The sequence below is a fragment of the Telopea speciosissima genome, chromosome 2 (genome assembly GCF_018873765.1).
Source record: "Telopea speciosissima isolate NSW1024214 ecotype Mountain lineage chromosome 2, Tspe_v1, whole genome shotgun sequence".
NCBI classification, from domain to species: domain Eukaryota; kingdom Viridiplantae; phylum Streptophyta; class Magnoliopsida; order Proteales; family Proteaceae; genus Telopea; species Telopea speciosissima.
This window is the reverse complement of record NC_057917.1, coordinates 83,835,258-83,856,927: the sequence shown is the minus strand read 5'-3', so window position 1 is coordinate 83,856,927 and position 21,670 is coordinate 83,835,258. Positions and strand designations below refer to the sequence as shown.

The window sequence follows — 21,670 nt, the reverse complement described above, 5'->3', positions numbered from 1 at the left end:
TCAGATTCCTTTCGATAGTGATTGGGTCTTGTTTACAGTTTTGGAAGTTTTGCATAATCCTATTTTAACTATTTATTTCTAAATGTTCTCTATTAGATATAATATTTTGCAAAATCTTTCTTTGTCAAATATTTATTATTTTTTAGATAAGTTTTTTCATTTAAAAAAAAAAAAAAATCTCATATCAATAGAGTTATCATATTTATAGTGGTTAAAATTATCCTAATGATTGTTCATATTTTTGGTATCATCCTAGATTTTATTTTGCATATTTCATCGTATAAAGGCATTTGAGTAAATTAAGGCATTTTTGGCACACAAATTGTAAAATATTCTTATTTTTCTTTCTTATGTATCATTTCTATGTTTTTTTATGTTAATCATGTTAGAATAATATAGTTCCCCATTTTGATATTTTCCTCGTTTTCTTTTTTTTCCTTTTTGCATATTAGGCTAAATATTGCTTGTAAGGGTATTTTAGGAATTGTATCCTAGTTTTTTAAGATAGAATCATGTAGATTTATTAGGATTTTTTTGCATGCTTCATGTTAAGATTAGTTTTTTTTTTTTTTTTTTGGTAAATTATATTTGGGGTTCCCTATTTTCTATACTATGGTGTTCTGGTAAATATGTCGTCTTCTAACTTTAGTTTAATGTTTTACCAAAAAAAATCTTTAGTTTAATGTGTAGTGTATAAAATCTCAGGTAAGATGCGGTGAAACAGGTTGAATTGGAGTCCAGTCGTCTATCCTAAATTCCTAATTCCTGATCGCCCGACTTCTTACACTACCCCCCCCCCCCCCCCGCCCCCGCCCCCAAGAACTTGGAATTATTAATGGATGGATGCTCACGGTCAAGCCCAACAACACTTCTTGTAATCAAATCTCGGGATTCAACTCATCCATGTAAGAAGTCGGGCGGGCCTAGTGGCCTAGTGGGGTTGGGCCAACTTTTGAGGACACTCCTACCTAGTAGTACCTACTACCTACATGAAAGTCACCGTTTTGGTCGTGCCCCTGTCCGGTCCCACCCTCCGACGTATTCTCAGTTGCCTCAGCAGTCAGCATCCCTAATGAATGAATGCCTCGGAGTGGAGGGTATATATATAAAAAAAGGGAGAATCTGCTCATCAGACCCTCCTCACACTCTCTCTTTCACTTGCCATCCCGCCATCCACACACACACAGAGAGAGAGAGAGAGAGAGAGAGAGAAGAAGAAGAAGCAGAAGAAGAAGAAAAAGAAAGAAGAATTTGCTTGCTTAACAGAGAAGAACAATCAGAAAGAAATGGTGAAGATCTGCTGCATCGGAGCGGGCTACGTTGGTGGTCCAACAATGGCCATGATCGCCTACAAATGTCCCGACATCCAAGTCGTCGTCGTCGACATCTCCGTCTCCCGCATCAATGCCTGGAACAGCGACCGCCTCCCCATCTTCGAACCTGGCCTCGACCATGTCGTCAATTCCTGCCGCAACAACAACCTCTTCTTCAGCACCGACGTCGAAGCACACGTGGCTGAAGCCGACATTGTCTTCATCTCCGTCAACACCCCAACCAAAACACGAGGCCTTGGTGCCGGCAAAGCCGCTGACCTCACCTACTGGGAATCCGCCGCTCGAATGATCGCCGATGTAGCCAAATCCGACAAGATCGTCGTCGAGAAATCCACCGTTCCAGTCAAGACCGCTGAAGCCATTGAAAAGATCCTCACCCATAACAGCAGAGGGATCAATTTCCAGATCCTCTCCAACCCTGAGTTTCTCGCCGAAGGTACTGCAATTGAAGATCTTACTAATCCCGATCGTGTCCTCATCGGCGGCCGAGAGACCCCAGAGGGTCAAAAGGCTGTTGCTGCCCTGAAAGCCGTCTATGCCAGGTGGGTCCCTGAGGATCAGATCATCACCATGAACCTCTGGTCGGCCGAGCTCTCCAAGCTCGCTGCCAACGCCTTCTTGGCCCAGCGGATCTCATCCATGAATGCCATGTCTGCCCTTTGCGAGGCCACCGGTGCTGACGTGTCCGAGGTTGCCTACGCCATCGGCAAGGACATGAGGATCGGAGGTCGGTTCCTTAATGCCAGCGTTGGGTTCGGCGGTTCTTGCTTCCAGAAGGACATCCTCAACCTCGTCTACATCTGCGAATGCAATGGGTTGACCGAAGTGGCCAATTACTGGAGACAAGTGGTTCAGGTCAACGACTACCAGAAAGCTCGATTCGTGAATCGAGTGGTGTCGTCCATGTTTAACACTGTATCTGGAAAAAAGATTGCAATTCTTGGGTTTGCATTCAAGAAAGACACCGGCGATACGAGGGAGACGGCGGCGATTGATGTTTGTCATGGGTTGTTGGGGGATAAAGCGCAGCTGTCGATCTATGATCCCCAGGTGACGGAGGATCAGATCAGGCGAGATCTGGCAATGAACAAGTTCGATTGGGATCATCCGCAGCACTTGGTGCCTACTAGTCCTTCGGCCAAGAAGAATGTCACTGTGACTTGGAATGCTTACGAGGCGGCCAAGGGAGCTCATGGTGTCTGTATACTGACTGAGTGGGATGAGTTTAAGACTCTGGATTATCAGAAGATCTATAATGAGATGGAGAAGCCGGCGTTTATCTTTGACGGAAGGAATGTGGCGAATGTGGAGGCGCTGAGGAAGATTGGGTTCATTGTGTATTCGGTTGGGAAGCCATTGGATGCTTGGATTAAGGATCTGCCAGCTGCCGCTTAGACCTGATCGACTTCTTCGACGAATTAACGCAAATTCCACGAATCGAAGACGACGACGGGGACGGTGATGATGGTGTTCGGTTGTTTGTTGTTTGATTTTTGAAATCTTGATTGATTCATGATGGGATTTTTCTGGGTTTGAATTTTATCCCTCCCTCCATACCTCATCTCCATCGAATTTCGGTTTTGAATTGGATGGAGAAATCAGTGTTAAAAGGTGTTCATTGAGTAATTGATTGCTCACTGTAAGCAGAGGAGAGTACAGGGATTTTGATTTTAGTTTGATTCTTGTCTTCACAATCTTCTTTTCTTTGATTTCTTACAGTTAATTGATATTTTGATACCACTTCTTCAAATTTTTTTTTTATTGTCTTCTTCTTCTTCGTTTCCTGCAATTTCTCTCATGCATCTGAATATTAGTACATGATATATAATTAATCCACTGATTCGGTCCTTTTGGCAAGATCCATGCTCACGAAATTTAATGCTTTCATGAGTTGTTTAATAATAATTGTTTTATTAAAAGGTAGATATCATGTAACAATGGAAGGTGATGTTTCCGAAGATCATAAGACAAATCTAACTCATCCATTTTTACAATTTTTTTTTAATCTACACTGTTTATTCCTATCCTACTTAGAGTTGGGAGAGTGCACAAAAAATTTGACACATTACTAGTCTAGACCGTGTCCTTGCTATGCAACGGTCAGAATGAACATATCATATGTCCGTGTGGTGGATATGATGAGAGCTTTAGGTAGATAAAGATTACACATTCATGATTACAAAATCTGCCCTTTCTCTTCTCAAAAGTGATTTCAAATTCCTTTATTTGCAAACACACAGATCTTTAAAAAAATATATATATAAATAACCAACCAACCAAAAAAATAAGGAAGGAGCTCTAAGTAAGCATTTTTTTTATGGTAAGAAAACCAACAAGATTAATATAAACATATCAGAATTACATCTGCAATGACGGGAACTGCAGACCTAGAGTACCATATCATACAAATAGCTTACATACCACACATAGATATTATTATTATTATTATTTTTTTTTTTTGGGGGGGAGGGGGGAAGGGTAAGGACACAACAATTTTTGTAACCAACTCGAGTCAGTTTGGTTTCGCCAACTGACCTTGGATTTCAGACTCAGGTACTTTCCCCATGTTTTCATTTTCCGTGTATGTATGACCATGCACCGTCTCATGGTCCCTTAGATTTTTAAAGTCCTATTTTGTCACTTGAAGAACTTCTTTGGGCTGAAATTTGACAAGTAATGTCTTTGGGATCTACCAGCCATAAAAATTTTGAGCTTCGTCCAATCTACCATGTGACAGGTCTATGGACCGCTCAGATAAGCTTATCTGAACTTGAGGCATTCAGTATACCATAACCACAATCAGCTAAATCGTGATATGTAAGGGAGGGAGTTACACTCGAGTTGGAATTGTCCATTCTATCTAAACCAAAACCTAAGACAAAGTAGCCCAGAGCCCAATCCAAAGGTTTTTTCACTTTCAAGTTAGCCAAAAAGCAAGACAAGTATTTGTGCTAGGGCTTCTTAGTAGTTCACTTGACCACAAAAAAATTAAAAGGCAATTTCCACTTTTGCATGTCATTTTCACCCAACTTTTAGAACCATTTATGGAGGAATGAACCACAAAATTAGGGGGATTCTGCTTCTGTTTTCTTCTATCAACTGGACCTTTCTGTTCTAACTTGAGAGGCAAGGTATACCAACACAAAGATTTTATAACCTGATCGCACTACCTTTAATCTAAACTCTGGATGTGCCAAGCTTCCGTTCAAACAACCGGTGCAGGAGGTACATCTGGAGAACACTGGCTCCAATGAGTGCTGCAGATTCAACTAAGGCCTTATGAACTGCCCTCCGGCTCATTGCTTCATTCACTGCAGTCCGATTGCAAGAGCACAGTTAGTTCTAGAAAACCAATGAAACCTTCATTACATTACTTACTGATTTTATCTATTTGGTGCTGTTTACGAGGAAGGTGCACCTAGCCTCCCCAAAATGCAAGGTCAAATATTTGTATGGCTCTTTCTCGTTGACTGAAGTAATATATCTACTATACCATTCTGCCTAGCACCTGGGGGCACTCTCTGCCTAGTGCTTTCTCATGGTAACATCTTTATGGATTTGTAAAATGAAAAATCATAACTGGGAAATCACTGAGATATGCCGACATCTCTAAATGTGGGCTGCATACTCATATTTCACTAATGGAAAACTAAAGAAGTCACCAAATAAATAGCATCACAGCAAGGACAGAGTCTCTTTTCTTCAAGGATAAAGAGGAAATATAGAGTTCCAAGACAGACCTATTGCCTGGCGATCAGTTTGAGCTTCTAGCCAGTGCTGTTCAAACTGTATGTTGTATAGAGATTCCTCTAACTTCTCTATCTGATCCAACAAGGGCTTGAAGTGCTCTGCAGACATTCACAAAAATTAGGAGAGAAAATTTCCCCGAAGTTTACCTAAAGTAAGAGATCCACAGAAACGTTGAGAAAATCTCCCCCCCCCTCCCTTGGGCAAAAGGAAACAAAGAGAGAGAGAGAGACAGAGAGAGGGGCAAAAAGAAGACATCAGCTCAGCTCTCTTACCATCTTTAGCATGTTGATCATAGTAAGAAAAGTGACCAACATGTACATCGAAGTCAATGGTCTCATGATAAGGAGACTTGTTAGCGAAGCAGAATTGGTGAAGCCCTTTCCTTTGAGTGATGAATTCGAACTTCTCATTTGTCTTGTCACGAGAATCATGAATTTGATCACCTGAAGGTCCCTTTACCTGACGATTTCAAAACAGTTGATTAATTTCGGCATTTACAGGCAAAGAAGCACAACTAAAAATCAAATGAGACCCAGCCAAGCAGGTTTCTTTAGAGGTACTGGAGATAACAATAAGTCATAGAGATCACACACTTTGGAGGTAAGGATGTAGGCCTTGTATTTTGTTGGGTGTGCTTTATTATTAGGTCCTAAGGGGAACGCAAATTTTATTTGAAGAGATTAATAAAGTGAAGCATGAGTTGTCTACCTAGGAAGGTTACATGAATTTTCTTTGAAGAGTTTAAGAAAGTGCAGCATGAGTTGTTTACCTAGGAAGGGTATCTTTATAAAGTCTAGTTTCTATTCTTTAAACATGTCCTAACAGAGTAAAAAAAAGTACTTAAGAGTTTATATTTTTAGGGGGAGGGGATCTACATGCCACTCGCATGTATTGGAATCTCCCATTCCAACCCAATGGGCGCATGGAAGAGCGTACCTCACAGTTCCCATACAGAGGGCCCACATGGTCAAGGAGGAGAGTAAGTGTTGGGGCAATAAACACACACTGCTCCTTCTCCCATATTTTTAATGGATTCTTTTTCTTTAGGAAAGATTCAAATTAGGAGTCCTAAAGTAGTTAGGAAATCTCTCTTAGAAGAGTTTCTAATTTTTTGTACACACATCTTTACATATTGATGTAACCCCTACAGTTTTACTGGAAGTTATGGAATAAATAATATATTTTGTGTGTGAGGTGTGTTTATCAGGGCCAAGTGAAAGCTGTTCTCTCATCTCTATCTCCTTAAAGATTATGAATCTCTCAGATTTCTCACCTTTATTACAATCGTTTCTTGAATTTACTGTTCACAGGTGCTGCTCACATCCTCATAAGAGTGTTTTTTTTTTCTTTCCTTATTCTTTACTTTTTCTTTAATCAGCAAGAATAAAACAATAACCTTTCATTCAACAAAACAAGATGATTACGCTAGATGATGCATCCATATACCCCCCCCCCCCTAGAAACCTGCAAAACCTATACATCAAAATAAAGAAATATCAATAGAAACAAAACTCAAAAAGGAAATCATTCATAAATATAATCGGGAAGGACACAATTCCTATCTAGTTAATATGTGACAATAACAACACGAATTCTTGGGATAACTCTGGGACTGTCTTAGAACACCTTTCTATTTCTTTCCTTCCATTAACCCCATACAACTGCATATGGAAGTAAATATAACTAAATAATCCTTTTTTCTTTAAAGAGATTCTTTGGACACTAAATAAACAAATAACAAACATTTGCAGGTTGATCATGTAACCTCCAACCAGACTCAAGAAATATGTCCAACCTTCCCCACAAAATTGCATGAAAGAAAGAGTTGAGTTACTGATTCCTGTTGATGCATCCATTTTGCTAGATTACAACCCTTCTGTTGTAAAATATTCAGGGTTGCTGCCTGTCAAAAGCCAAAACCTAAACAAAAGTATCAGCTCTCTGAGCCCTCTGTCTTCCCCACCCAACTTATTACTAAAATACTCCTTTCCTAAACCACATCAGACTCCTTAAAAAGGAAGCAATAATATGAGGCTACTAAAAAAATCTGCCGTGAACCACCACCCAACTCCTTTTTGTCTTCTTCTCGCAACTCAATCTCATAGCCATAGAGAATGGTAACAGATTATGCACTTACCCATCTCCCTCTTCATCGGGTTTATTCTAAAATGGAGAAACCATATTACTCTCCTATCCCAAAGGATCCACTTGCCTAATTCCTCTTTTCCACTCAAACTCCTTACCAGGAATCCATCAATATCAAGAAAAAAAATATTTCTTCAAATTCTAAAAACCCTAACCCTTTTTCCCACCTCTTCTTTTGTAGTTCAGCACTGAGCACACAACCAACAAAAATACAAGCACACATCCAAAATAACATGAAAGCCGGCTTCCTTCTCACCATGTTGCATCAAGGATGCACCAAGTATCTACCTAATTTAGAACTAGGGTTTACCAATTAAATTAGTCTTCAAAAATGAAATCAAGCCAAAATTACTATAGAGCTACAATTGCCTAGGATGAAATTTTGAGAGAGAATATAAAGGTAAACTACGGTTACGGTTTAGAGGAAATGGTTTTAAATGATTGGGTGAAAAGATATTGATGTCGGATGAAAGTTTTAAGGGCTCAGATAGATTCTGTTATGGCTGGACAGAAAACAAAAAGCATGGAATAGATAGGAGCAGGTTGCCAACAAGAAATCCCTTCTGGTTGGCAGGCCTGTTCTACCACGTGGCAAGTTGTATGAGGCCAAAATTTAGTGGACACTTAGACCCCACAGTCCCTACATACATGTCAAGTTTCAGCTCAAACGGAGTTCGCCACCATGGCATGATGAAGCAGTGGAAATTTCTAGACTACCAAACAGTGTACAGATCAATTAAAGGATGCATGGACATACAATGGGAGGGTATGCCACTACATGGGAGAGTAAACAATTGAATCTGGATATGAAATTTGACATGCAGCCAATCCAGATTATTCCCTATACATCTAATAGCCAGAATTGTCAATATCATCCTTCCACACGGCACAAATAGGTGCGCCAACCAAGAAGGAATCATGGTTGTTTTTACATAAAAGAATTTCTTGAATGCTAGGGTTTGGTGGCTGTCAAAGGTTGAATAATTAGGGATTAATGTAGCAGGAGATGGGTGTAGAAAGTAGAGGCTTGATGGAAAATAATGGTGAAAAGGCTAGCTGTTTGGGTAGAATGGTTGCTGTAACAGAGAGATAAAAGTAAAAGTTACAAGGGAGGAAGAAAAGAGAAGATGGTTTCCTAGAAACTACTTAGGGTTTTAAGAAATGCACCTTTAAAACGGAGGCCTGTGAATCTGTAGAACAGAACCACAACCTGAGAGAAAAATCTGTTATTGATTGACAAATTCGTGCAGGAGGTACACCCTCATATACACTTGGTAAGTTCACTAAGTTGCAAAATAAAAGGTACTTGCTAAAGGAAAAGCAATACTTAATATCTATAGTACTTGTAAAAGCTTTAGGAGTTGCAAAGTAAATTTATTTTGTAAAAACCCATGAACCATAATTCGACCAAACCTCATAGTAACCAAGACACAACCAATGTAACAAAACTTTTGGCTGGACCTATCTCCTAACCAACATGACCTACAATGAACCCCTTTAACCACATATATGGTTAACAAATCCTATTTGACAACATACACTGACCCACAAAGTACCTCACGTCATAATATGTTAAGCTAATGGATGTGACTCTGTTTTTTCTTCTTGCCTTTTTTTAACCTTGGATCCACTGCAGTACCATATGCAACTTATTAAGCAGATATGTCATTATGTTCAGCGAACTCTGGACTTTTGTTTTCGTCTCCAACATTCAAATGAATTTGATCTATTAGCATTCAATGATGCTAACTTGGCAGGATGAGACTTGACAGGCAAGCAGATAAATGGTTAATTGGTTTACATCATTTCTATGAATTCCATAATGCTGATGATGCAGATAAATAACCTAAATGAGCTTATTTTATTGGAAATAAGAGTTGGGTTGGGTTATGTATGTGTTGGGCCTTTGATCCAATGTATTTTCATTGTAATGGCTCACTTTAATGGACCTATAATATGGGTAGAGGCTAGGCATACGGGATTAGTTGTGTCTTTATTTAAGTAAAATAAATTTACCTAATGTAGAGGGTTTACTTTAAGAGTCCTTTTCTTTTAAGTTTCATATTGGCAACATAAGTGTGGTTAAACAGGTTTCTTACTTAGCTAGGGAGTCTTCTTTTTAAATAAACAGCTTGTAGCCTATTTTGGCAACAAAATTTTTTTGTCAATGAAGGATTTGCTGTGATAGTAAGCTGCTGTGAGCTCAAAGAAAGGTGAGAAACTTTTGGGATTGGAGATATTTTGATCTAGGCCTGTTGGTGGGAAATCAAGGGTACATATTCATCTACTGTTATTGGTGATTGTTGACTTTGATTTACCTTTAGTTTGGAAGCGTCGATCATCAATTTTATTTTCTGTTCCTACTGAGATTTAAATCACAGTATTGAACCAACAACCAGAAGGTAGCGGTAGATCTGTTTTGGGATTTATTTGACTGAAATTGACATCAGCCATATAAGGGAATCCATCCCTTGGATGATGCTCGTATTTTGGGGCCTTGAAAAGACACCTGGAAATGACCTTCGACCAAGGTTTTAGCCAGATCAGATCTGCAGATCTGCTGATACAACAAATCTCTCAAATTTTGGATTACGGGTTTCAGATTTTTACTGTTGACTCAAATCTGGCCTTTAGAACATTGTTGTATTCTGGGGTTTGCTTGTTCTAAAAGTTTATGATAATTGACTAGAATCTGACCTTCATCAGATAAGGTTAACTTTGACCCTACTACTGACCTAAATTCTGTTTTAGGGTTTGAATGAGTTCCTGTCAAAAGCGGAGTATAATCTGAACCTAGGGTTCATCCTACCTACCCCCATCCCTCCACCAGCTGAATTGGCAGAATGAACTTTTGATAGGCAAGTAGATCTGCAGTTAATTAGTGGTTTCTGATTTATGGGTTTTGGATCAGGTTTGCACTTTGTAGTTCAAATCCTCAAACCAGAGACTTAAAAACTTAAGAAGATGGCATTAGACGCTAAACCACATTTCTTGTTAATAGATCATATTCAGTATCTAAACTTCTCTCCTGCTTTTCTGACCAATGTGTGAAAATGCAGTGTTTTCCATTCTCTTTCTCACCCCTCTCAAAAAAGGGGAGAAAAAGGTAGATGAACCTTAACATAAGTAACAATGCAAAGTGGGCTACATATTTTGAATGAGAAACAGGCCGTACAACTTGAGCAAAACTCTGCCCTCAATTAGTTGGGGTAAATAAGACTTACCACAAGATCTGCACCCTCATTACCAAAATGCCATTGTGTATCAGCCTTAATTACAACAAAGGAAACATGAACTCTATCCCCTTCATATTGAAAATCATGAGAGAAGCACTCTTCCCTGTCAATCACGAATCTTACACCAACTGCTGATTGTAAGCCTGATATGAACACCAGTAATACAATAACAGCAAATTTCGAGGACCGTTTTTCCATCTGCATATGTGATATGATAACAATTTCATATTTAGCATTGGTAATTTGACAAAATCACCAAATTAGAGAAGCACAGTGAACAACAGCAAAAGGTAGATAAAATAACAGAAATAAGTAACACAGAGCCAGATAATAAAGTTTATTTCTAAATAAGAAAGGGAAAAGTGCCTTTACATGGCCCCATTTTGGAAGGGCTTGCAAAACGGTCCATACTTTTGAGCCATGCGGACAGTTGATGTGGCAATTTTGACCTCTGATTAGGGAAGACATGGTTTGGACTAGCTACATTTCAAATTTCAAAGACTAATTCAATCAAATACCCTCCCATGTATTGGCATGCATCCCATGTATATCTATGCATTCCTACAGTACTCCAACCACTACTGTGCACTCTCCCATGGTACTGGATTTTCAAAGCTCTGTTTAGTCACTTGGCAAACTCCTACCAGGCTGAAACTCGACATGTGAGTAGGGGAACAGTGGGCCTACCTCTATCCACAAATTTTTGGCCGTATCTGATCTGCCACCTGGCAAAATTTTAGAGCTATTTAGGTAAGGCCCCCTCAGTGAACCGTGTAGGAAACCTTTGCCTTATAAGAAAATGTTAGCTATATGGCCAGAATACCGTGGGGGTATTCTGGACCTCTTTCTTTTGTTATGTTATTTATTTCGTACATGTGGTTTAGTCCCACATTGCTAATGTACAATTGTTTCATTCTTCATTATGATTATAAATTAAGATGTGCTTGGGATGACTAAATCATCCAAGTCTTACCCTAATTCAGTTCTCTCTACATTGTATCAGAGCAGAATTCAAATTAGAGCCACCCATCATTAAATCTTGATCTCTCTTCTCTCTCCATCTCTCTCGGATTTCTCCTCTCCTTCCTGTCTCTTCTCCCTTGTTCTCTATTGTCACATAGGGCAGCACTGATGAGATGATCATACGATCTAGTTGCTGCCCCCATTACCTCATGAATGATATTTAATTCTTCTCGATAAGAACCAGCCATTGCAGCCTGCGGAAATTGGAGCTTCAGTTTTTTTTTGGGATTGCTTCTACTACTCATACAAGGAATCAAGTTCACTTTTGAAGACCACAACCTGCCAGCAGTATTCCCTATTGGTTCAAGTTCTTATCTCAGTTTTACAGCACTGTTTCAAGACCTCCTAGGATCGATCTTCATCAAATCAGGGTTTTTTTCAAAAACCCTGACAATTGTCGATCTAGGGGATTGGGCTCTCTATTAGTTCTGATTTTTTTGCATGCTTCTTCTCCACTTATAAGGAGTCATTCGAATGCTATTTGGACCTCCACAGTTCTGGTTTTTTGTGAAGACTCCTTGAGATCGATTTCACCATCATCAGGGTTTTTTTCAAAACCCTGACAACTATCGATCTTAGGGATTGCTGCTGATTATTGGATCTGTTTTTTGAGGGTTATTTCCTCCATTATAAGGGCTATATTGACTTCAGTTGGGGTTATAATTCTGCAGTTTTGTGCCTTCTTATTCCCTTCATCGATCTCAACAAATCAGGGTTTTTTTCAAAACCCTGACCAATATCGATATAGGGATCCTACCTTGCTGCTGTTTCTGATTTTTTAGGAGCTCATTCAGCCTAGTATTTGAAGACATTAGTGGACTTCTCTGCTGCCAGTATGGGTGATTCAGCCAACTCTACAGCTACTTCGGATCATGATGGCAACAAGAAGACAGAATATCACAGTTTTCCACCTAACCCTATTAAACTGGATGGCTCAAATTACCTTCTATGGTCCAGATCAGCCTCCTTTGCCATTGCTGGCCGTGGTCTCACCGACCATATTGATGGCACTAGTGTGAAACCCAGTGATAAAGGCCCTGCTCAGACTAAGTGGCTTGCCAATAATGGTGTTCTCATGTCATACCTAATAGGCTCTATGACTTCAGAGTTACAGCATAATTTTCTTCTTCTAAATACTGCCGACCAGATTTGGGATGCTTGCAAGGAAACCTACGGGCAGCTTGGCAATGATGCCCAAGTTTATGAACTTCGATAGAAGGTACTTCACACTACTTAGGGAGATCTTTCTGTTTCCAAATACTATGCTATTCTCCGCAATCTATGGCAACAGTTGGACCACTTCTCTGATTTTCACCCTACTACAGTTGATGACATTGCTTCCTATAGGAAGCATGTGGATAAGATTAGGGTCTATGATTTTCTAGCTAGTTTGAATGTGGAATATGATCTCATTCGTGTTCAAGTGTTGTTCAAGTGTTGGGCCATAAGCCTTTTCCCACACTTGAACAATCTTATGCATTGGTTTCATCTGAGGAGAACCGTAGGGCTGCCATGTTGCACCCTCCTATTACCGACAGATCTGCTCTCAAGGCTGCTGCTACTCCCACTCCTGCACCTAGTTACACTGGTTCTCTTGGTGATTCTACTACAGGGACTGTTGTTTGTGAACACTGTCACAAACCATATCACACCAAGGAGAAGTGCCGGAAACTTCATGGGAAACCAGCTGACTTTGAAGCAAAAAGGGTTGCCAAGACCAAGACAAAGATAAAGACCAAGGCTCATCAGACTGAGACTATTACTACAGCCCCTACTACTGACACTGGTCTATCCCAGGATGATCTACAGGCACTCCTACGTATGCTGAGGTCTTCCGCTGCTACTGCCTCTACTACATCTGCTACTGCCAGGTCTTTCTGCTACTTCAGGTTCCCACTTTGCCCGGTCAAGTATTCCATCTGGGGGTCATTGTGCTTCTGTAGCTTCACATCCTTGGATCATAGATTCTGGGGCTACAGATCCTATGACCGGTTCCTCTGGTTTGTTTCATAGATATTCTCCCACTTCTGGGAAAGACAAGGTCAAGGTAGTTGATGGTTCCCTTTCTTCTATATCTGGAAAAGGAATCATCAACTGCACTTCCTCTCTTCCATTAACTTCTGTTTTGCATATTCCTAATTTTACTACTAACCTTCTTTCCATTAATAGTATTACTTGTGATCCTAACTGCAAAGTCACTTTCTTTCCTTCTCATTGTGTGTTTCAGGATCTGGACTCTGGGAGGACGATTGGATTGGGTAAAGTGCATGGTGGGCTGTACCTGCTTGATGATGGTCGCTTCTCTCCATCACCATTGCCTTCTCCACTACACCAGAACTCCATGATCTCTTCTGAACTCTACCAGTGGCACTCTAGATTAGGTCACCCCCCTTTAGGAATTTTAGCACATTTATTTCCTAGTTTGGTCACCCTTCGTACTAAGGATGACTTTTTTTGTGAGGCATGTGTTCTGGCCAAACAGACATGTTCAAATTATCCTATTTTAAATAAAAGGAGTTCTTCTTGCTTTCAATTAGGGCACTCTGATGTTTGGGGCCCTAATCGTAAACCCTCTATTTCTGGTCATCGGTGGTTTGTCTCTTTCATTAATTCTCATTCTAGGCACACATGGGTGTATCTTTTGCACACAGAAAATCAGGTTTTTTCATGTTTTCAGCACTTTCATAAAATGGTCCAAACTCAGTTCCAGGCTACTCTCAAAATATTGAGAAGTGATAATGGGACAGAGTATAAAGAATCACAATTTCAAAAATATTTGGCTGACCATGGAATCATTCATCAAACTAGTCGTGTTGATACCCCGCCTGAATGGTGTGGCGAAAAGGAAAAACCGCTACTTGTTAGAAATGGCCGAGAGCTTTGATGTTTGCAAAAAATGTCCCGTCTCAATATTGGGGGGATGCGGTTCTTACGGCGGCCTATCTCATCAATAGGCTGCCCTCTAGGGTACTCAACTCCCGTAGCCCCTATGATATTTTGATTGGTAATTCCTCCTTTATTGTGCCTCCCAAGGTGTTTGGTTGTGTGTGTTATGCTAGAGATACCAAATCTCCAGGCAAACTTGAACCTCGGGGGCTCCGTTGTATTTTCTTGGGTTATTCTCCAACCCAGAAAGGCTATAAATGCTACCATCCCCCTTCCCGCCGTACCGTGGTTAGTATGGATGTTATTTTCCATGAGTCCATTTCTTATTATTCTTCGCCACCTCTTCAGGGGGAGAGTGCTGGTGAAGATGTGGCTTTCGAAATTCCTTTACGAGGAGCCTCGGCTCGCGCCACCATCTTTACCACCCTCGCTGTGTCCAACCCCTTTACCACCCAGGCTGCTGCCGACCCTTTTGGATGCTTCCCATCCAACTTTGGATGCTGCCCATCCTACTTTGAGATTGCCCAACAACCTCTGGTTGTTCCTTCCTCACCTAATGGGAATCCTTTACAGGGGGAGACCATAGAAAATAGTGTTGTTAATATTCTTATTCAGGGGGAGCTGACTCCAGTCCAGAGAACTATTGGTGAATTTCATAAGAGAATTGACAACTCCAACATGATCACATATACAAGGGGCAGATCCACCAGAGGGCAGTTGCATCCCACTGTAGCACCAGTACCCATCCAATTGTCGGCTCCAGACACAGATCCTACATCTCCTGGTAATCCATCTCCTTCCGACCTACCTATTGCACTTCGCAAAGGTACTAGGACTTGCACTTTACATCCCATATCTCATTTTGTTTCTTATAACTCTCTTTCTCCCTCTTTTCGTGCATTTGTATCTTCTCTTTCCTCTATCTCGATTCCTAGAAATTGGCAGGAAGCATCTACAGATGGAAAGTGGAAGGCAACAATGTTGGAAGAAATGAGAGCACTACACAAAAATAAAACGTGGGATCTTGTGGCTCTTCCTCCTAGGAAAAAACCAGTGGGATGTAGATGGGTCTTCGTGGTTAAACAAAAAGCTGATGGCTCGATGGATAGGTATAAGGCACGCTTGGTTGCAAAGGGGTTCACTCAGACTTGTGGAATTGACTATCAGGAGACTTTTGCACCAGTGGCAAAGCTCAACACCGTCAGGGTGTTATTATCTTGTCCTGCGAATCTTGGGTGGGATCTTCAGCAGTTAGATGTCAAAAATGCCTTCCTCCATGGAGAGCTTGAGGAGGAGGTATATATGGACATTCCACCAGGTTTTTCTGATGACAGGACTAAGGGCAGGGTTTGTAAATTGAAGCGTGCCCTTTATGGTTTGAAGCAGTCACCTAGGGCCTGGTTTGGCAGATTTCATAAGGCTATGATTTCAGCAGGTTACAAGCAGAGCAATGCTGATCACACTTTGTTTATCAGACGACTTGGTAACAAGGTTACTCTTCTCATAGTCTATGTGGATGATATTGTGGTCACGGGTAATGATGATGCTGCAATCAGGGATTTGAAAATTCTTCTTGGCCGTGAGTTTGAGGTCAAAGATCTTGGTCCCCTAAAATATTTTCTAGGGATAGAAGTTGCTCGATCTTTAAAGGGCATCTTTCTTTCTCAAAGAAAATATGTCCTTGATCTATTGACCGAGACAGGGCTACTTAGGTGTCATCCTTCGGATACTCCTATGGAAGCTACTACAAAACTTAGGGAGAAAGAGGGTGAGCCTGTTGACAAGGGTGCTTATCAGCGGTTAGTGGGCAAACTAATCTACCTTTCTCACACACGCCCTGACATTGCAGTTGCTGTAAGTTTGGTGAGTCAATTCACGCATGATCCCTATTCCTCTCATATGGATGCAGTCCGTCGTATTTTGAGGTATTTGAAGTCTGCTCTGGGAAAGGGAATCCTTCTATCTCCTAATGGTCACTTGAAGATTGAAGCCTATACTGATGCCGATTGGGCTGGTTCTCCTGACAGGAAATCTATCTCTGGCTACTGTTCCTTTGTGGGTGGGAACCTTGTCACATGGCGTAACAAAAAGCAGAATGTTGTGGCAAGGTCTAGTGCTGAAGCCGAGTTCCACGCAATGGCACAAGGAATTTGTGAACTTTTTTGGCTTAGAGGATTATTGCAGGATATTGGTGTTGTTGTCCATCTTCCTATGATGCTTTATTAGCATTACTCATAACCCTGTCCAGCATGATCGTACTAAACACATGGAGGTTGACCGTCATTTCATCAAGGAGAAGCTTGAAGCCGGCCTCATTTGTGTTCCCTTTGTGAAGTCCACTGATCAACTCGCTGATGTGTTCACTAAGGGGCTGAGTAACAAGCTGTTTCATCCTATCTTAGTCAAGTTGGGCATGCATGATATATATGCACCAACTTGAGGGGGAGTGTTAGCTATATGGCCAGAATACCGTGGGGGTATTCTGGTCCTCTTTCTTTTGTTATTTTATTTATTTCGTACATGTGGTTTAGTCCCACATTGCTAATGTACAATTGTTTCATTCTTCATTATGATTATAAATAAAGATGTGCTTGGGATGACTAAATCATCCAAGTCTTACCCTAATTCAGTCCTCTCTACAGAAAATAGTTTTTTTTGGTAGAACTATCTAACAAATCAGGGCTTATTTGTACGATGTGATAAAAATTTTGGCGAGGAATACAAGTAGAATGAATTTCAACTCATAACCCTTTTCACTAGAGCAGTCATATAAGAACGTAAAAGGAGGCTTTAATGGTGAGAGAGGTGTATACCTTCTAACAACGAGTTCATCCTTTCCTCTTTTTTTTCATCTGTGGGGGGTGTTGGGGAGGGGGAATGTAGGGTTTAGAGATGGTATATGAGTCATAGACAATTACGATCACTTTAGATTTCATGGTGAACAATATAGATGTTTAATTAAGGATCTGATGTAACTAGTTACATAGAAGGCAGTGCTTCATATGCATAGGGGGCTGGGCATTCAGGCTTAACTACAACAACAACAGCAACAAACGCAGCCTTATCCCAACTTAATGGGGTCGGCTACATGGATCCAAACAAAACAAAGTAGGGAAAACTGATGTCTAGACAAAAAGGGAATGAAGAGGTGGGAAAAGAGGGATGGGAAATGAGATGAGAAATGAAAAATGGAAATGACAAATGAAAGCAGGAAAATACAACAAAAATGAAAGATATAAGTAAGAGGAAAGAGGCACAGCCCAAAAAGTTAGGAGAATCTCAGCCAAATGGGGTCAGCTACATGGATCCTTGCCCTCCAATAGGCTCTAGCTGAGGTCATACTTGGTACAAGACCTAGACTATGCATGTCTTTCCTCAACACTTCTCCTATAGTCATTTTAGGCCTGCCCCTTAGCTCATTTAGTTCCTTCAATCAGAATCATATCACTCCTCCTTATTGGGGCGTCCCTAGGCCTCCGTTGAACATGACCATACTACCTCAAATGACTCTCTCGGAGCTTGTCATTGATCGGGGAAACTCCCAAGTCAGCTCTAATACATTCATTCCTTACTTTATCCTTACTAGTCTTTCCACACATCAATCTTAACATCCTCATCTCTACTACACATAGCTTCTCAAAATGACACTTCTTAATTGCCCAACATTCTACCCCATACATCATAGCCGGTTGTACAACAGTCCTATACAACTTTCCTTTAAGCTTTAAAGGAATACGTCAGTCACACAACACTCCAGACACACCTCTCCACTTCATCCATCCCACTTTAATTCTCTGTGAAACATTATCCTCTATGCCACCTTCTTTATTTATGATTGATCCCTGATATCTAAAATAGTCATTTTTCGGTATTTCTCTTTCCTTGATTTACACCATGTTAGTATCCATTATAATGTGACTAAAATTACACATCATATACTCCATCTTTGTTCTACTAATCCTAAAGCCTCTTGTTTCCAAGGTTGATCTCCATAACTCTAACTTAGCTTTAATCCCTGCTTTTGTCTCATCCACCAAAACAATATCATCGGCGAAGAGCATACACCACAAGACCTCATCTTGAATGCTCTTGGTTAGGTCGTCCATGATAAGCGCAAAAAGATAAGGGCTTAAGGCTGATCCCTTATGTAACCCAATCGTAATTGGGAATTCCTTGCTCTGACCTCCCACAAATCTCACACTAGTCACTGCACCCTCATACATATCTTTAATTACATTCACATATCTACTCGACACCCCTCTCTTTACTAGAACATGACAGATTAAATCTCTAAGGACTCAATCATAGGCTTTTTCCAGGTCAATAAAGACCATATGGAGATCCTTCTTGCTATCTCTATATCTTTCCATGAGCCTCCTCAATAAGTAGATAGCTTCTATCGTGGATCTACTTGCATAAAGCCAAATTGGTTCACCGAGATATGAGTCTTTCTTCTCAAATAGGCTTCAAGAACCTTCTCCCAAAGTTTTATAGTGTGACCCATAGCTTATGCTTCAATAGTTATTGCAGTTTTGGATATCGCTTTTATTTTGGTAGATTGGGACTACAATGCTTCTCCTCCATTCATCTGGCATTTCCTTGTGTCCATAATCATGTTAAACAGATTAGTTAGCCAAAATACCCCACAACCTCCTAGGATTTTCCACACTTCTATTGGAATCTCATCTAGGCATTCAGGCTTAACTAGACTTCTTAATATCCTGTGCTGCCAACCAATTGATAGGGATGGCCCAAAATATTTCTAGAGATCTGATGGCAACACAACTATCAAACATTTTTTTTAGAGGGATGTAGAGGACTTCTTCTTTTACACATTTGAAAGAGATGCTATCCAGCGAGCATTCATGGTTGACAAAGGTACCCAATTACCCATTGATTAAATCAAGAACACAGAGTTATGCTGCATTAATGTGATTGGTACTTCTGAGGTGTTGGGGCAGATGCCAGTAATAAACAGAAGAAGTGCTTGACAGTCTAGGAAACCTCATAAGCTGTAGGTCTACATTGTTCAGATTGATAGTGGAAGGATAAGATATTGGTTACTCTCAGACCAACAGCCACAGGGATGGCAATCAAAATATGGGGGATTGAAGCAGAGGAAGTTGGGAAGGAAGTGGAATAAGAAAAGCTGGGATATCTTGAGGAATACTACTAGGGTTGACAAGTGGGGCCAAGTCCGAGAGATAAACCGCATATTGGAGCTGTGCAATTTAATGAGAAAATCAGAGAAAAGAAAGCATAGGCAGTGTTTAGTTAGAAATATGTACCCACTGTGCTGCCGTGCTTGTGATACAACTGACAACTTTTGCTAATGTATTGGGAAGGGTTTGCTCTTGGTTTAAGAAGATGGTTGTTCAAATCTACCAAGACCTTCCAACAAAAAAATCAGCATATTGACTATGATGGCAAAATCGTAAGAACAAAGCTATAAAGCACCAGATCTTTTGTTATTAAACTCTGCATTCTAATGCTATGAAACATTGACAAAATACACCCAAGGGCTTCTATTTTGGGTGCATGTACATGCCTTCCAATTCGGTTTCAAAGGATGCTATATGCAAATGATTTGGACTGCTAATGATTAAATTAGGAAAAAATATTGGTTGGCCTTTTAAGAATTTAATTGACTCAGTACAGGAATGTAAACTTATATCTTAATAGATCTATTGGCCATCAAAGAAATTGACTATTGACTGTAAGGATAAATTTAAGTATTTTGGTATTAAAAAGAGAAAAATTATAAAAAATAAATAAAAATCAGAAAGACTCATTTTATTCGTCATAGAGAATGTTCCCTTCTCCAAACATGTTCTAGGTACATGTCATCCCAGAACTTGTTCTTAACAAAATTATTACTCGTCACATGTGCTGTTTCAAAAATCAAAACTCAAAATTCAGAATTGGCTGGCAACATTAAACTGGTCAGGCTCAGATGCAAGGAAAAAAGATTGGAGAGGGGGTGTTTGGAATCAAGCCAAATTTGGAGCAGCTTTGTGATAATGGAACCAAAACAATGCACCAATTGTGGTACAGTAGAGTTGAAACACTAGTTATTCCAGGTGCTCACCAGATCTGAAAAAAAAACAGAGGTTATTTGTATTCATCAGAAACCTCCATCCATGCCACCGTTAAATATTTCTTGGCCAGGTTCAGGAGGGGGACCACATAAAAGCCACTGCAGTTGCAAAAGGAGGGGCTCAGGTTCAGGAACTGCAGTTATGTGGCTGAGGTTGAGGATTCACTTAGTTAATGCCATGAGCATTGCCCAATCACTGCAACTAAGCAGTAAAGTATGAGACTGGGGAACTACATGGACTGTTTTATTAGAGGGAGGAACAGCCAGCGAAATGGTGAATCAAGAAGGGAGCAACAAACTCTCCACAGAGGTTGCAAACAAGCAGAAGATAAAGGAAAAACACATTCTAAGAGTAGAAAGAAACGGAGTGCTCTATCGGTAGATAAACTCCCTATGCGGCTAATGTCACAAACGTGCTGGTAACACTGGCCCAATAAGAAGAAGAGAACCTAATAGGTACGAAATAGAACAGCCGAAAAGACACTGAAAATGCAACAATAGGATTAGAATCCTAGTTTATAGTTTGCATAATAGCCCAAACAAGTTAAAAAGCAAGATTATAGCACTAAATTGTGGACCAGTATTGTGCACCATACGCAGTCTCGATCAAGATTCCCAGAGATTTCAATATTGAAACCAATAACAATGAAATTCAGGGTTTGGTAACCCACCCCCAACAAAGAAAAAAACCATCCCTAGAACGACGAATGGTCAATCCAAAATAAGAAGCAGAAAAACAATTAAAAGTCTTCAAAGCTTACAGCCCATCAGCTTCCAGAACCAACATAGACTACCAGCAGCTTCAAACCCAACAAAACTTGGGACTTTCCAAACAATTTCGGAGGTCTTAAATCATATCAGATTAAGGGTGACTTGGAGATCTGTGATTAACCACTATAAATCATATAAAGAAACAAACACAAACACACACACATCAAGGGAATTGTGAGATTCACCTCTTATTATTTTGCAGAAATTATATGAATTGTACAAAACCTTCGGGCTCCCAAATCTTTAGTCTTTACACATAGTCAGCGTTGAACAAAACAGAAGCTAAATCGGTTATTGGGCAAACCATGCATCATAGAAGAGAAATCAATGTCAAGGAATTTTGAGAAAAGTGAAAAACTAAAAATCCATCCATAGCTTTGTAGATTACCGTAGCTGGGTGTGCATGGGAGGATTGCCGGTGGGGAGAA

The 21,670-nt window shown here is 40.3% G+C and overlaps 2 protein-coding genes across 2 annotated transcripts; one reads left to right on the top strand and one right to left on the bottom strand.

The window, feature by feature from the left end:
• The first annotated feature begins 1,200 nt into the window (after nt 1-1,200).
• On the top strand, nt 1,201-2,729 carry LOC122650364 (UDP-glucose 6-dehydrogenase 4-like). The gene is made up of 2 exons (XM_043843774.1): nt 1,201-1,223; nt 1,285-2,729. Exon 2 carries the CDS (start codon nt 1,287-1,289, stop codon nt 2,727-2,729), a length of 1,443 nt encoding a protein of 480 aa, XP_043699709.1. The 5' UTR covers nt 1,201-1,223; nt 1,285-1,286.
• Nucleotides 2,730-4,419: 1,690 nt separating this feature from the next.
• On the bottom strand, nt 4,420-21,546 carry LOC122650368 (transmembrane emp24 domain-containing protein p24beta2-like). Its single transcript, XM_043843780.1, has 5 exons — nt 21,428-21,546; nt 10,454-10,663; nt 5,357-5,543; nt 5,075-5,182; nt 4,420-4,645 (listed from the first exon to the last, which is right to left on the bottom strand). Exons 2-5 carry the CDS (start codon nt 10,661-10,663, stop codon nt 4,512-4,514), a joined length of 639 nt encoding a protein of 212 aa, XP_043699715.1. The 5' UTR covers nt 21,428-21,546; the 3' UTR covers nt 4,420-4,511.
• Between the last annotated feature and the right edge of the window lie 124 nt (nt 21,547-21,670).